The 15,588-nt window shown below is 41.1% G+C and overlaps 1 protein-coding gene and 1 long non-coding RNA gene across 27 annotated transcripts in view; one reads left to right on the plus strand and one right to left on the minus strand.

The window, feature by feature from the left end:
• Positions 1-4,771, plus strand: part of LOC310834350 — a 79,972-nt gene extending 75,201 nt beyond the window's left edge. The window contains exon 2 of the long non-coding RNA XR_014559214.1: positions 2-4,771. This is a non-coding gene — a long non-coding RNA (uncharacterized lncRNA). The remainder of the gene's footprint in view (position 1) is intronic.
• Positions 4,772-8,582: 3,811 nt separating this feature from the next.
• The window catches only part of PLEKHA7 (pleckstrin homology domain containing A7), a 150,528-nt gene continuing 143,522 nt past the window's right edge, over positions 8,583-15,588 (minus strand). For 15 of the 26 annotated variants that reach the window (XM_083701808.1, XM_083701826.1, XM_083701830.1 and 12 more), the window contains 2 exons: positions 14,376-14,478; positions 8,583-12,446 (listed from right to left, as the gene is read on the minus strand). In XM_083701808.1, coding sequence (XP_083557934.1) covers positions 14,387-14,478 — 92 coding nt within the window. In that variant the 3' untranslated portion in view covers positions 8,583-12,446; positions 14,376-14,386. The remainder of the gene's footprint in view (positions 12,447-14,375; positions 14,479-15,588) is intronic. The other 11 variants (XM_083701813.1, XM_083701809.1, XM_083701827.1 and 8 more) reach the window with 4 other exon arrangements.

Below are 15,588 nucleotides of genomic sequence, written 5' to 3' on the forward strand. Positions count from 1 at the left end.
GGTACCACTGTATCTAAATTATGCATTTTAATTAGTAGTACATTGGAATCATTTTTGCTTGGTTTCAGTGTGAAACCATTTTTTCCTCAGAACTTGATACTGTTTTCGTCTTTTACCTACATTATATTGATTTTGCATAACCATTCCAGCTCGAGCCTGCGAAGAGAGTTTGATGCTGTTGCTGCGGTTCTTCCAAATGAGTTATACCCATCCAGTGTTTTACAGAAAGTACAGTGGATGCTCGGGTTGTGAACGTGATCCGTGCAGAAGGCATGTTCGCAGCCCGCAGTGGCACATCTGCGCACGCGCAGGTTGTGATTTGGCGCTTCTTTGTACGCGCAAAGCGCGATTTGGCGCTTCTGCACATGCACGACCGCCGAAACCCAGAAGTAACCCATTTCGGTGCTTCTGGGTTTCGGCGGGTCCGTAACCCGAAAAAACGCAACCTGAAGCGCCTGTAACCCAAGGTATGACTGTACTGTAGGTAAAGTGACAGAACTAAAAGGGCTGTTGGTTGAAGGAGCTGTTCACATCAAGGATTAAAGTGGCTGTAGTCTGAAAAACTACAGTTGAAGCACGTATTTCTGGCATAAAATGAGAACTGATTATTCATGGTTAGTGCTGCTTATCTAATTCACCCTCTGTTCTGGGTGCCTTTCTCCATTTTCAAGATGAATAAAGAATGTCTTTCAAGCCTTCAAATAACAATAGTAGGGAAAGAAATGTGTCTCCCTGCCCCTCAACAATCAGAAAAAAACAAACTATCCCTAACTTCAAATAGCACTAATGATGCTGTTTTAGTGTTTTTCACTCCTTATCACTCTCTGAATTTTATTCCTATTTAGATAGTAAGAAAATAGAATTAAATCAAGCAACCAAAGATGACAAATTATGATTGAGAAGAGTTCTCATTTTATGAATGAGTTGTTTAAAAATTTCAAGTTACTCTTGAAGATACTGTCTACAAGCAGCATTGCAAGTCCTGAATTTTTACTGGCTGAATAATTTTTATCTTTTTGATTCCAAAACATTTTAGTTTTTAATTTAATTGACCTCTCATGGAATTTCTTTTTTGCTTTGCCTGTCCCCGTGCTGGAAGTTGCTGACAAACTTTCTGGTTCTTATTTTTCTTGGTAAACTCAAGCTGGGTTTCTAGCTAGTCTCGAGATGGGAGTGAATTAATCCTGTTTAGGGGAGACTTCGGTCAGGGCTGGCCTGAAACAATTTGTTGCCTGGGGCAGTGCAGCAAATGCCTTTTCCCTGCCATAGTACATAGTAATCAAGACAGATCAAGTTAATTTGGTACAGAGGCTGAGAATCTTACAAGCACCTCTTCCTCCTCCTGGCAGTAAAAATATAACAATTATAATTGGCTGCCTCTGTCATTTTACTGAACCTAGTGTGGAGGACTACAGTCCAGATACAGATTTACCTAATTTTCTCAGCATTCTCACTCCCAAGAGAAGTATCTCAGTTAAAAGAAAGGAAGGAAGAAAGGCTTCCAATTGCCAAGGGAAAACATGTTCTCACTGTGAAGGAGACCCTGTGGTCAAAAAGGGTTTTAGAAGGTGCTCTGACTTCATACAACATTTCTAGAATTTTCTATCTACTGTTCCTAAGGATCCTCAGAAAGTTTTATTTCAGAAAGCACAATTTTAGGGCAGCATCAAAGCCACAGGTCGTTCTAAGGCTAGGGTTGGGGAATTCACATCAAAAGATTGTATGCACACGTTAGTTCTCATGACAGGAGGACTGCTCCATGGAAATCTCCTGTGGATATGCTACAGTCCCCAGAAGAGATTAAATTATGCACTGAAGCTGCCTCTATAAAATGTAGCAGACAAAGAGACTCGGCACCACTGGTAGGCTTCATAATCAAAGCTTCACATCATGGTTTGCTTTGAGTCCTTATGAACTGTCAGGAGAAACTTGAAGTAGGAACCAAGTGTTCAGGAAACATGGAAAGACCAGGTGGTATGAAAAAGCAATCTACTTTTATCAGACTTTCCCCTGAATCTTAAAAGTCCTTTGCATATGGCATTTGATAAATATGTGGCTCACTTTATACAGTTATTGACCCACCTTGATAGTCACATTGAAGATATACTTGAGGTCAGAAGGATGACAGAGAATTGAAAAAAAGGTTTATAGCTAAGGCCACAGGGAAAAGTGTTAGGAATAATACGTAATCTGTGGTCTTAAGAATCTTCCCCGTCCATTATTTCACAGTACATTCTATGAAAATATATTATACTATATATTAGATAAATAGATATTATAGTAATTAGTCTGGTTTTATATTAGGTGGTTTTTATTTTTTTTAAAAAAAGAATTACTGAAACTAGTTGCAAAGTAATGATGGTTGGGTCACTCATTTGTTTCAAACTGTTTAGGCTGTTTGAAAGTTTAGCTCTTATAATTATTCTGCACTTTGGAATACAAATTCTTTCCAAGGCTACTTCCAAGTAACATAAAAATAACAGTAATAACATCACAATAGAACAATGCAAGTAGGCCTGTACAAAATGGTGTAGCATAGTGTGTTATGAAGGGTTCCAGTCAACCAGCCATACCCTGCATGTTCCAGTTTACTTCATTCAGTTCCCTCCCCTTTCTGGATTTCAACCCCACCCCCAAACAGACAGTATTCCATGCCAGTGAGCATACTGGGTACTTAAGGGGCTATTTCAGAGTGTGTGTTTTTGTTTTTGATCCTCTGTTTTCCCTCCCCCCTCTCAAAGCATTGATCCCTTGGGTTGTGGTTTTTGTGTGTGGTTTTTTTGGCATTACTGTATTCTTTGGGGTCTGAGGTTGTTGACACCGCCTTGTTTGTAGGGGTTGTGGTGTTTTGGCTACATAAGGCTAAGCTCTTGGGAAATGAATTTGCTTTTAGCTTGTTCCAAGTGAGACCTGAATCATCTTCCATTCAGGATTCCATTCAGTGTGTGCTATTCCCCCACCCCAACAATCTGTCACCATTTCATCGCCACTGAGAATGCAGCCCTCCTTGACTTGCCTTTGTGGGTTCTTCAGAACCTAGCTCTCAGCGCGCACACAATACGTTTTTAGGGTGCTTTCTGCACCACAGCTGGCTCTGTGGAACAGTCCAGTTGACCCAGATGAGTTTTATTTATATTCTTGCCTTTTCACCCTGTTATTTTGCATTGGGCAGTTGATGGAAGATAGCTCTGTTGGGGAAGTGGACTTTGATCAGGCTGTGGCATCTTTGCGTGCAGCCTTGGCTCCTCTATGTTCCTGCCTATAGGGGCCTGATGGGCTGGAGCAACCTCTGAGCTATTATTGCCGTACCTCCCTTGTTCTGCTTTGTTATAAAACCAAAAGAGGACAAAATGAATTTCCTCTAACCCCAATCAGCCCCAGACAGTATAGCCCATAGTCAGGAATTATGGAACTTGTCCATAATATCTGGAGGGCATGACACTGGCTTCCCTGCTCTAAATCCTATCTTCACACAAACAGGCATCCTACTTACATTAGCTAAGGATTACAAACTTCACTGATTGATACCTTCAGCTATATGGATCAGAGTAACATCAGCATCAGCATCAGCATCACTACTACTATTTCCATTTGTATGCTTTCCCACATAAATATGCCCAAAGCAACCATAAGATTTCCCCAGATCAAAACACAAACCTCAGGGACTGACACAGTTCATTCTTATGTTTGCCCTTTTATCTGATTTATGTTACCCATGAACTATGGCCGTACCGCAGAGCCACTGCCCCATGTACTTTGCCATATCAAAAACATGGATATTTTGATTATGGGTATTTACCATGCTAGCAAGAATCACCTGACATATTGAATATCTTTGTTGGCAATTTAAGAGACACTTTTTGCAAAGACTCCACATTTCCCCTCCATATCTCCATTCTTACTCCTTTTGTCTCCGGTACACTGAAAAATGGGGGTGCTATTAATTAACATTCCAATTTTAACATAATTTTTAGTTTTTCATTTTTTTCTTGCTTCTTATTTAAATAAACCAGACACGTTAAAAATGCTTTTCTCCTTTGTCCTGTGCCTTGATTAGTGCCTTGATGAGATTCACTGTAGCCCACTGGCTAAGAACATTCACACCAGCCGTTGTGAAATCTGTTGTTAAGAGATATTTGAGGAAAGTTCAGTACAAGCATGTCATGAATTGTTTAGCTGTCAAAATAGTCAATTGGAGTGGCTGATCTCTTTCAGATACCTTTCTGTGAATCCAAAGCAGCATGCTAATGTGGCAAACAGGAGTATAAAGTTCTCTCTCAAAGCATTATTTGACATTTTTATTTATTCCATAGGTCAAAATGTTACTATTTCTCCATACCATGATACTCCTGCAACACCTCCGTTTTCTTCCTTCTTCTCAGACTTACCTGTAGTTTAAAACATTCAAAGTGTGGCTGCAGCGCAGAACACCTCAACAGACTGTATTAAAAATGCCCTTTAAAAATCCCAAAGCTTTGAACTAAAAGAAATATCTCAAGAAGTTTTCATGGAAAGTTCATCTCAGTTGGTTCAATTCAGCTACACTTAGATGCACCTTTTCAAATAATGGAAAAAAGTGTAAAGAGGTCAGACCCAATCAATACACTTGTTCAAACAGAATTCCAGGCACTGTGATGTATGTACATTTTGTGCTCTTCCTTTGTACTGTTCCACTATGAAGAAAGGTTGCTTTCACTAGTAGGCAATAAAAGTCTTAGCCTTTTGAATGCAGCTAACCAACCAATAGCAATGCATATTGGGCAAAAACATACAGCAATTTTTCCATGCCTCCTCTGTACTTCTTATAACTATGTAATTCAGACACAAACTGCATTAGCAAATGTTTTCAAATACAGAAAGACAAACAGAAATCAGAGGACTGGAGCCTCAAAAGCATGCCTTTCCAACATCTGAAGTTTGTGTCTTAGTACTGATACTATCTCTCAAGTGTACAAAATAAATTGCTATGAAAGTCACACACAGACACTTTTTGAGAAAGCCATTCAAGTGAGAAAAAAAATCCTGGGTGAAGCTAACTTACTAGCTGTCAAGACATTTGCTGTTTATTTTGAAACTTGTAATATTAATATTGTTTTCCTGGGACTGGCACGCATGCTAGAGAGAACCGGGAACTCATTTACCATAGTTAACAATGATCAAAGCCATAAGTGTTACTGTCCATAGTTCCAGTAGCATATTGTTGCTAATAGGTAGAAACAAGAACCATTAAGTAGCAGTACACATTAGTCTGAACCTGGACTACGTGTAAATAAGAGACACTAATGGTAGTAACTGGCGGTCCCATAACTCACAAAGTATACAGTGGTGCCCCGCAAGACGAACGCCTCGCAAGACGAAAAACCCGCTAGACGAAAGGGTTTTCCGTTTTGGAGGCGCTTCGCAAAACGAATTTCCCTATGGGGTTGCTTCGCAAGACGAAAAAAATCTTGCATCCCCCCGCGGGTTTTTTTCGCTTTTTTCGCCCTTTTCTTAAGCCGCTAAGCCGCTTATCAGCTATTCTGCTGATAAGCCGCTTAACAGCTGATCGCTGGAAGCCGCTTGACAGCGGTAGCGCTAATCCGCTAAGCTGTCAATGAGCTTGCTTCGCAAGACGAAAAAAACGCTAGACGAAGAGAATCGCAGAACGGATTATTTTCGTCTTGTGAGGCACCACTGTATTTAAGAAAAGCAACGACAGACAGAAAATTCTGAGGGGAGTGAGCAAGCGCCAGAAAGTTTCTGCAAACTCTAAACAACTTTTCTCCAATCTCGCAAGCGGGTGAAATTGTGAGTGGATGGGAAACAGGAAAATACTTCCAGAATTTGCTGTGTGCTTCTGAACTCTATAGGTCCTTTGAGTTGGCGTTGGGCCAAATCAAGCTTTTCCTAACAGTAAAAGATGGCCATTGGAAAAGGGGATAGGTAGCTATGACTCGATTGATGGAGAATTTCAGTCAGCTCTAGAAAAGCATCTTTGGACCCCAAGTATTGTAATAACTGCAGACTCTTTTGGGTAAGGCACTAAAGAATATATTGGATGAGACTGACCATCTGGATGACCGTTGTACTTGGTTTCAATGGAGAAGCTGCCTGGGCCATGACCTATGCCAGGTGAAAGACAGAGAGTAGGGCCAATCGGAGTCTGTACCAAGCTAGGAGGCAGAATAGCAAAGAGGCACTTTTTCATACCCTCCCCAATTTCCACCCAGGCTACTGCGAGTGGTTGGGCTGTAGATGCAGTGATTACACTTCTACATTAAGCCCTACTCCGGCTGGGCAGGTCTTTGGATTGGTGCCTAACACTCATTGAAAGCAATGGGGCTTAAAAAATAAATCTATCACCAGGTATTCAACAAAAATTCCTCTTCTCACACACACCCTAAATTTGTTCTGTGTTTTCCCCCCAACGCTCAAGAGCAGATCTGGAGCGGAATCGTTAGAAGAGAAGGTAAGGAAGTTCCACTGAGGTAATATCCATCGATAACTTTGACCACTTTTGGGGAAGCATTAAGATATATTCGGCTCATTAGCCCAGGGAATGTATCCTGCTGTTGCTCTTTGGATTGTGAGGTGGCTACAATAGCTTGCAGTGTCATGGCACAGAATTCCCATGGCTGGATTGTCCAGTTTAATTTAAGTTTCACCTGATGGCACTATAAAACAGAATATTTTCTAAGAAGCTTAACTCTGAGCTTCCCTCACCACCTCTGGATTTTTAATGGTCACAACATTTACATGCATACCTAGTTCTCAAATAAAGCGGTCTTCTCATTCATATTGTGGCATTCAACAGTTCTGAGTTTGATCAAAGTCAGAATTATCCACAGTGTGAAGCAAGACATTGTGCAACTTGGATGTGGGTCCCTTGCTACTGACGTATTTAAAATTCCAACCGGTTGCCTTGCCAGACATTTCTTTGGTTAATGCCTTATGCCTATTACAGGACAAGAGTGTCTGTGTAACACATTGCCACAATTACAAATGAAGACTGACAAGTTTCTGTATACACAATATGCACGTTATTCTAACTATTTAAAATTCACATTAAATCAAGTGTCAAAAAGATGGCAGATGAGAAAATACATTTGCAACTTAGAAAAGAATGTTTAGGCTGAAGTAAGGCTATTTAAAGCAAATTTGATGGGTTTTAGACACAATAAAGTACTTTGCTGTGATGCAGTCTTGGACTGCAACCTTATTCACATGGCAACAAGCCCCACTGAACTCACCCTTACATTTGAGGATAAGATTACTCTGTTAAGCATCAGATAACACATTTGCAGGTTTATATTCTAAAACTATGCCTGGTATGACTCTAGCAATTACCGTATTCACATGCACAAGTGCGTGTTACTGATAAGTACAAGAAAAGTGAGGGAAGACTGGAACAGAATGCCACAGTGCTAAGTTTCACATGATCCAGAAAATTAACACAATAATTCAAAAACAATTATTGTGGATGCATACGAAGTATTTATGCCACGAACTGGCAGGACACTGAGGAAGGGGAGGAGGGTACGGATGAGGCGTGTAGCCACGACTGACACAAACTGGGACAAGAGGAAGATAAGGAAGGTGGGGTTGGGGACTTAGGAGGTACTCACAGGACATTGGAGGACATCGAAGGGGCAGCTGACAGTTCATGGAAGCCAGAGGAAGGTGCCCTCTAGGAGACTCAGGCAGGCAAGGGAACCCAGCCCAGGACACTAGTGGGCCAGGTGAGGACTATGAGGTTCGTTAGGTCTGGGAGGAGGTTTGTGGTCCCTCAGCTGCATTAGGCTCAGCACAGGTGAGGATCACATGCCTTGTTAAGTGGAGAGGCCCAGCTGCTCAGCTGGAGCAAACACAGATGCAGCAATCAAGATTGAGAAGGATAAAAGGGAAGCAAGGTAAAAAGCCTCTGTGTCTGCTCAGCTCTCTCTGCTGATGGGCCAGAGCTTGGCAGCTTTTGGACTGTGATTCTGGGACTGAACCCCAGGTGTTCCAACCCTGGATCTTCTGCAAAGGCGGGAACCTGGCCTGATGGTTTGACTTTGGAACTTGCTCTTTGCATTGGACTTGGACTTGTATTTGACCATTTGGACTGTCTGCCTATCTAGCATTGCCCTTGGGACTGTGTGCACTATCATGACTTACCTCTGGGTATGCCAGGGTTCAGGGCAATTTATTTAGCGCCACAGTGACCAAGAACAGAGAAACAACAGCCTGACAGTATAGGATTATACTTGAACAAATATAATCAGTGATACATTCAGTTGTATCTGCAACCAACCCAAAAGCCACTCTGAAACTCCTGAAAGCTCAGTGTAAATTATAGCATATCCTATCTCTTCCAGCAGTGCAATCTCTATGACATGATAAAGAATGAGCCAGGAGTTAGAGACACTCACCAAGCATTACAGCATTGTATATGAACAGTGAACATACAGTATTAGGGATGGATTCAAATCCTACTGTTCAGGAAAACCTCTCACTGAGTTTACTGTGGACTTCAATCACTGCTTGCAACACCAGTAACTAAAAGTCAAGCCAAACCAAGCCCAAATCAGATGAGCCATATCTGAACATCCAAAGGCAGTTCCAGTGTTATGTTAATAGTTTAATATGTACATTTACATTTTCCCCAAACTGTTACATTTTATTTAAATTAATGTTTTCTGGCAAAATATTTATTTCTACATTTTAATAAAGGCAAAAATAAAATAATTTCATTTTGGCAAAATGTTACAGACTTGACACAGGCAGTATTCAGTTAGTAAAAAATAGACTGCATTTTCTAAATACATTTCTCAATAATAGCTTCCAAGCATAGTCAAAATAGAGTAAGATTTTTTTATTTGATAATTTTAAACACCATCACAGTTACTTTTTTTGATAAGAGCAATAAGTTAGGTGGAGACTGAGGATTGGATCTAGACTTTTACCTTCCACAGATGGAAAGGCTTCTGAATATGGAAGGCCTTGATCTATCCGATGGATCCCAGTAGCAGAAAGAGGCAGGTGACATTTTCCAATTTTTCCTACCTCCTGCAGGTCTCCCAGCCCTCCAGAACAGTGTGAGGGGGCACTGGGGGCTGCAGAGGGAATTGCCAAAATTTGTCTCCAGCATCTCTATCTTCAACAGGAGAAGCGAAGTCTAGATCCAACACTTTTAAATAACTTCCCAATATCTTACTAATGGCGGGGGGGGGGGGGGAGGACTTTTCTTTTTGTGAAACTTTTCTTCAAGCTAAATGGCAACTGCTGAAGTAGACACACCTAAATCCATCTCTGAACTGCCCTTAACAAAAGGAAGTGGAAAACAGGAATTGTATTAGAATGGATTTGTTACCACTTCAAGAGATACAGATAACAAGAATGAGTTTGAGAAAAAAGGTTAAAGCCACTACACACGTGGCTTTATCTTACAGAGAGAGAATTTATGAATAGGAAAAATGATCTACCCTGTCATTTTCCCACAAGCATACAGGTTGAATACACAGGCCGACAAATACAAAGTTGCAAAAGAAAATTGTTCTTTAACACAGACCTGCTTTTAGCGTCATCATATCTAACCTCTTCCTCAGACTAGCTTCTGCATCTCTTTCTCTCAAAGTATTAACAAATTAATCCAGCCTTAACCCTACCCACCACTTCCTGAACATTTGAATTTGTCACATTTATTTTGACCATTCCATCCCAATAAATTGAGTGGGCCAGAATCCAGAGAGATGATCTGACCATACCAAAAGACCCGCATGTTCCCCAGGAGGACTTTACTGAAGGGCAGCATCATCTCATTAGTTTGCCATGCAGTGCAGGGAACTGCTGTACAAAAACAAAGTAAGTCCTGTTCGCACAATGACTTCTGCTAGTGCAACAGAACTTCCCCTCCATTTCCTTCTCCTGCATGTCTCCCCATCTTTTCTGGACACTCCCCCAACCCTCTGAAACAGGGAGAGGAAAAGGAAGGGAAGTGCACTGCACCAGTGGAGGTCCTTCCACAAACAAGGCAACTTCACTGGCTACAACCCATTATCTCCAGTTAGTCTACATCTCTTATCTGGGAGGCTAACAGGGCAGTGACATCCTAAACAAATTCTGCACACATTTAATGCCTATAGCACACCCCACATGTACTGTAAAACTCATTAATAATTGCTAATGCTAAGAAAGCCTGTAACTGACTATGGAACCTCATGAGCATTGGGTTTTCCCCTTTTTCATCTACGAGAAGGCAAAGTTCTCCATTGTTCACATAGAATTTTCTCAGAAAAGAGACTGGAAAGGACTTCTGCATCATGGCAAAGGACTGCAACAAGTAGCTGCCAATCTATATACTACACTCCCCACAGCATGGCCACTCAGACAGCCTCTACACTGCAAGTGTTCTGCACCTGCAGGTCTAAAACAGCTTACAATGTGCATATCTAACACTGCTTGAAGATCTTCATGAGTCTTCACTGCTGCCGGGTATTCCTAGTGGTAGGTGGGGGATGGAATGTAGGCTGTCCTCAAAATGAATAGGTGGTTTGCAGCAAAGTCCATGAAGCAAGTCTAATATATAGACCAGCAGTAACACAAGTCTGCTCACCCTTTGGGTGTGGCGGTGTTGTGGCTGGGTCTTGATGTGCCACACCACACTCTGGAGGAAGCCCTGTTTGTTGGGGGCTTCCCAGCTGGCGAGGCAGCCAGGCCTAGTCTCACTGGCTGGACCTTGGTTTCAGGCCTGCCCAAATTCAGCCAATCAATGGCAGGCCTGTGAGGTGGACACCTCCCTGTGGGTGGGCCTGTGGAAACATCGGATTCCCCCAGGTCCGCTCCTGGGGAATAAAAGGCAGCCTGTCTCGGCCTCCTACTTGCAGTTCTAATGGCTTACACCACTGTTACAAAATACTTCAAATGAGTTGATATCATTCTTGCGTATCTTCTGTATAAAAGGAGTGCACTATAGCAGAATGCCGCAGTAGATATGACAATGCACTGAATTATGTGTGAATTCATTTTGAATTCAGTATGAACAGCGCATTGGCTGCTGCAAAGCACACACTGTTGAGTACACACACACACACACACACACACACACACACACATTTTCAAGTAAAAAACCACCAGCATCTCATGAACTCTCTCTCCATTTGTGCCAGCCTTTTGTCCAAGACTCAAGAAAATATACTTGAAAGTTTTAGCAAAACTGAGGGCACCAGCTGAATTTCTATACAAAGTTTACAACAACTGATAGCAAATCATTTTTTGCTTTTTTGTTGTTGAAAACGTTAATTAAAAAAGAATATAGATGTAAAATTATACATTCTATAAATATTTGCATTGCTCACTTTACATATTTCAGTTTCCATGGGTGATCCAGTCCCATCTCAGGTGCAGCACCCATGTGCAGAAAAGGGCTCAAAAGACCAATTTCTCTTCACTCCCTCTTCTTGTCTTTGCACAAGCTATTATAGGAAATTGGAGGTTTTGTGCATACCTCCTGCTCTCCCTCTCTGCATGACACAAGTTACTCAAGCTCAGAGCATGAGTAACTCATGTTTAGGCAAAAAGAGTGAAAGGTGCTCCAGATCTCACATTCCACTTAATGGCCAGTCATGCGTTTGCTCTTAAGGAGGGAAGTAGAGGCTCTATTGACCTCTATGATAATCCTCTGTAGTTCACAGATGCTTCATCCGCAGTGGGATAGAAACCAGATCACATTCAAAATATTTCAGTGCCCACACCCTAAGTTAAAGAGAAAAATATATATTTGAAATAGTAACTGGACAATGTTTGCTTGGACTAAGCTACATAATAAAAGGACAGTGACATACAACTATTAGCAATGTTTTGTACCTGCCTTTTGCTGTTTGCACGGGATTCCAGAACCATTGAAATTTTGAATATTTCAGTAAAATTTTATCTGACTGATAAACAGTAGTAACAAATGTATTAGAAACCCTGAAAAAATAGGAAATGATTTCATTATTCCTACCTAAATGCTATGTGCTTCCGAAAATCTTCCTTTTTTAAAAAAGAAGCTAAAAACACCCACCTACCTTTATTGCATGCATCCAAACTTTTAAATGAATGCAGCCCTTTAAAAAACCCAACCAACCACAAATCATATATATATATATATAGTTTCTAAAAATACATTGGCTCACAATCTGGCACTTTAAAGCATTAGGACCTATTAACATCAACAGGAATTGAATGCAGTTGATTGTGCAGGGTTGTAACCAATGCCAATATACAATGTCAGTATATAATATAGTATATTAAAAGTGCTGTTTATATAAACAATTGTTCCTTTTGTACAAAACTTTTTCTGTGCAGTTATTATTTGTAATGTGTGTTCAAATAAAAAATAAACAGGAGAGAAAGCTAATGTAGGGAAGTCCTCCTCCTCGCTGCTCTCTTCTTCAGGTGGTGGTTACGGGTTTGTATCAGGGATCAGCGTTCATTTACTGCTTTGGCTAGTTTGAAGAGAAACAATGAAGTTAGATATTATTCCAACAGGTTTAGCACACACATCCACAAAAGGATGAATCCATCAATATCTTTTAACGGCATGCTAATGGATGTTTCATGAACACTAGGTGCTTCAGAAAGTTTGTAAATGTAGCCAGATAACATACTGCTTACAATATACCTTGATACTATGTAGGCAATGGAGACTGCAATCAATACTTTCCCTGTTCAAACTAATTGTTATGCTTCACCTCTAAATTGAAGTTTCTTAGTCTTTGACCAAGGAAAGAGGATATTATCAGTGAAGCTGAAGGCTTGTTTTGGGTACTTTCACTCATTAAGATATGTCTATATTATGTGAAGAAGCTTTAAAACCATTTTGATTAAATATGGTGGGTTTTGGTGATCAGGATTAAGAGTATACTAAAGGGGGGGAAATGCCCATCTCATTCCCATGGCAGCTTGAGGAATTCCTGAATAATGTCACAGTGATTTATTTGTTCTTTTTAATATCCTCCCCTCCCTCCCAAATGGGAGCACAGAGCAACCAATGTCATAAAACAATATATTAATCACAAAAGCATTTAAACATCCTCAACAATGAAAAATACCTTCCTCAGGCCTGGACAAATAGGTCAGTTATGATTGCCCTCCTAAAAGTAAGGTCTATCTCATTTTGACAAAGCGTTTTAAAAGAAGAAATTGAGAAGTTTAAGTCTGTGACAGTGATCTGTGACAGTGTAAACAGTGACTTCGGGGCCCTTGTTAATATTTTCTTCAGATGATTTCCTAAGATTTAACAGTAAAGAGCTTCAAAATTATAAATAGTGCTCATAACACAAAGTTCTTTTGAAATCTTATACTTTCTGTACTGATAAGAAGGAATCCTTAAAATTATAAATTGTGAAATTGTAGGTGGAATTAAAGAGGAGTTATATGCCAAACTGCACCATGGTAAAGAAATGGGAATACAGAGGGAAATGAAATTTCCTTTTGTAGAATAATTACAATGGCTATAATTGTGGCAAAAATAGATCCCTCAATTCATGGCAAAGATTTCTCATATGGAAAATTATGGAATCAACGGGTTAGGAAAATGACAGAAATAATTGAACATAGAACTATTCCCCCCCAGCTATTCCGTTACTTTGTCATTTGATGGAGGCTTTTTCCTAGACCCAGCCCACTGGTAAAGGTAAAGGGACCCCTGACCGTTAGGTCCAGTGGCGGACGACTCTGGGGTTGTGGCGCTTATCTCGCTTTACTGGCCAAAGGAGTTGGTGTACAGCATGTGGCCAGCATGACTAAGCTGCTTCTGGCGAACCAGAGCAGCGCACGGAAACACCGTTTACCTTCCCAACGGAGCGGTACCTATTTATCTACTTGCACTTTGACGTGCTTTCGAACTGCTAGGTTGGCAGGAGCTGGGACCACGCAACAGGAGCTCAACCCATCACGGGGATTCGAACCGCCAACCTTCTGGATCGGCAAGCCCTAGGCTCTGTGGTTTAGACCACAGCGCCACCTGCGTCCCACCAGTAGTATGTTTCAAATGGTTCTAATTTTCCATTTAATACAGGAAGGGCTTATTTGTGCCATTTAGCACATGTGCTGCATTAGATACCTTTTTAAAGGTGTAATCTTTAGTAGGTTGCTGATGAAACGCCACATCTAAACATTTCTCTTTAAATTTTACATCATAGTTATGAGGCAATCAAAATCCCAAACTCACAGCAATTACTGAACATTTCTATGAGCTCATATATATTTCATAAGGTAATTTTTAATAGCAGGTGGCAGGAATCTTTTAGATCACTAAAGTTTGCATGCATTAATTAGGGTTACGTTTACACTTAAAGATCAAGCTAGCTACCAACAATGTTAAAACATACAATTAATGACAAAATAAGCAGCCAAGAGCAGTTAGTTCTTACTTTCAAGATGCTTAGACAAATGTGTAGTGAAATCCATTGCTTAAGGGGGGTGGCTGAGGTACAGAAGGTGAGGGTGCTTTAGATGGATAGGTCAATTGCGGAGCTAGAAGGGATCATACAAAGGAATTAGGCACCGTGATTTTACACTCACACACAACAGACACGTGGGCTGGAATACAAGACAGCAGGGTCAGCAGCCAGTGCAGCTAGGTCTTTTTAGTACTGTACTAATAATAATAATAATAATAATAATAATAATAATAATAATTAATAATAATTTTATTGTTTAGACTCCGCCCATTTGGTTGGGTTTCCCCACCACTCTGAGCGACTTTCAGCATATCTAAAAACAAAAAAACCAAGCATAAAAAACTTCTCGATACAAGGCTGCCTTCAGCTGTCTTCTAAATGTTGTGTAATTCTTTATATCTTTGACATCTGAAGGGTGGGCATTCCACAGGGAGAGTGCCACTCCTGAGAAGGCCCTCTGCCTGGTTCCCTGTAGCTTTGCATCTCACAGTGAGGGAACAAGCAGAAGATCCTCGGAGGAGGGCCTCAGTGTCCAGGCTGAACGATGGGGGGTGGAGATGCTCCTTCAGGTATACTGGGCCGAGGCCATTTAGGGCTTTAAAGGTCAGCACCAACACTTTGAATTGTGCTCAGAAACGTACTGGGAGCCAGTGAAGATCCTTTAGGACTGGTGTTATATGGTCCCAGTGGCCACTCCCAGTCACCAGTCCAGCTGCTGCATTCTGATTTGGTGTGTAACCCATGTTTGGTCTGACTCAGAATGAGTTTTCTGCCACTGGCACTCTAGCCGTCTCAGCGACTGTTTCATTGCCCTCAGCTCCAGGGAAAACCACAGGGCTGTCCGGGCTCCATGCAATTGGAGAGGGCGCTTCAGAGCCAGACAGTCATTAGCCCTGGTTAACTCCGCATTCCAGTGGGCCACCAGGGAATCAGCTGAAAGGCCATGAGCATGGGATAAAACACCCCCTATTACTCTCTGGAAACCATTTAGATTCATTAAGTGGTGGGGGCGGACCATCCGAATCGGTTCCACTTCCCTGCAGAGGGGAAAGGTCACAGAGAAGTAAATAAATTCTGTGCCTAGGTATGCCAAATTCTGCAACAAAAAAGCCAGTTCCTGCAATGTTAAAAATGACTGAAAATTCTTCCAACTTGCTTGTTTAAGCTTTCTGCCTGCACAAAA

The sequence above is a fragment of the Podarcis gaigeae genome (assembly GCF_964106915.1).
Source record: "Podarcis gaigeae genome assembly, chromosome: 1".
NCBI lineage: Eukaryota > Metazoa > Chordata > Lepidosauria > Squamata > Lacertidae > Podarcis > Podarcis gaigeae.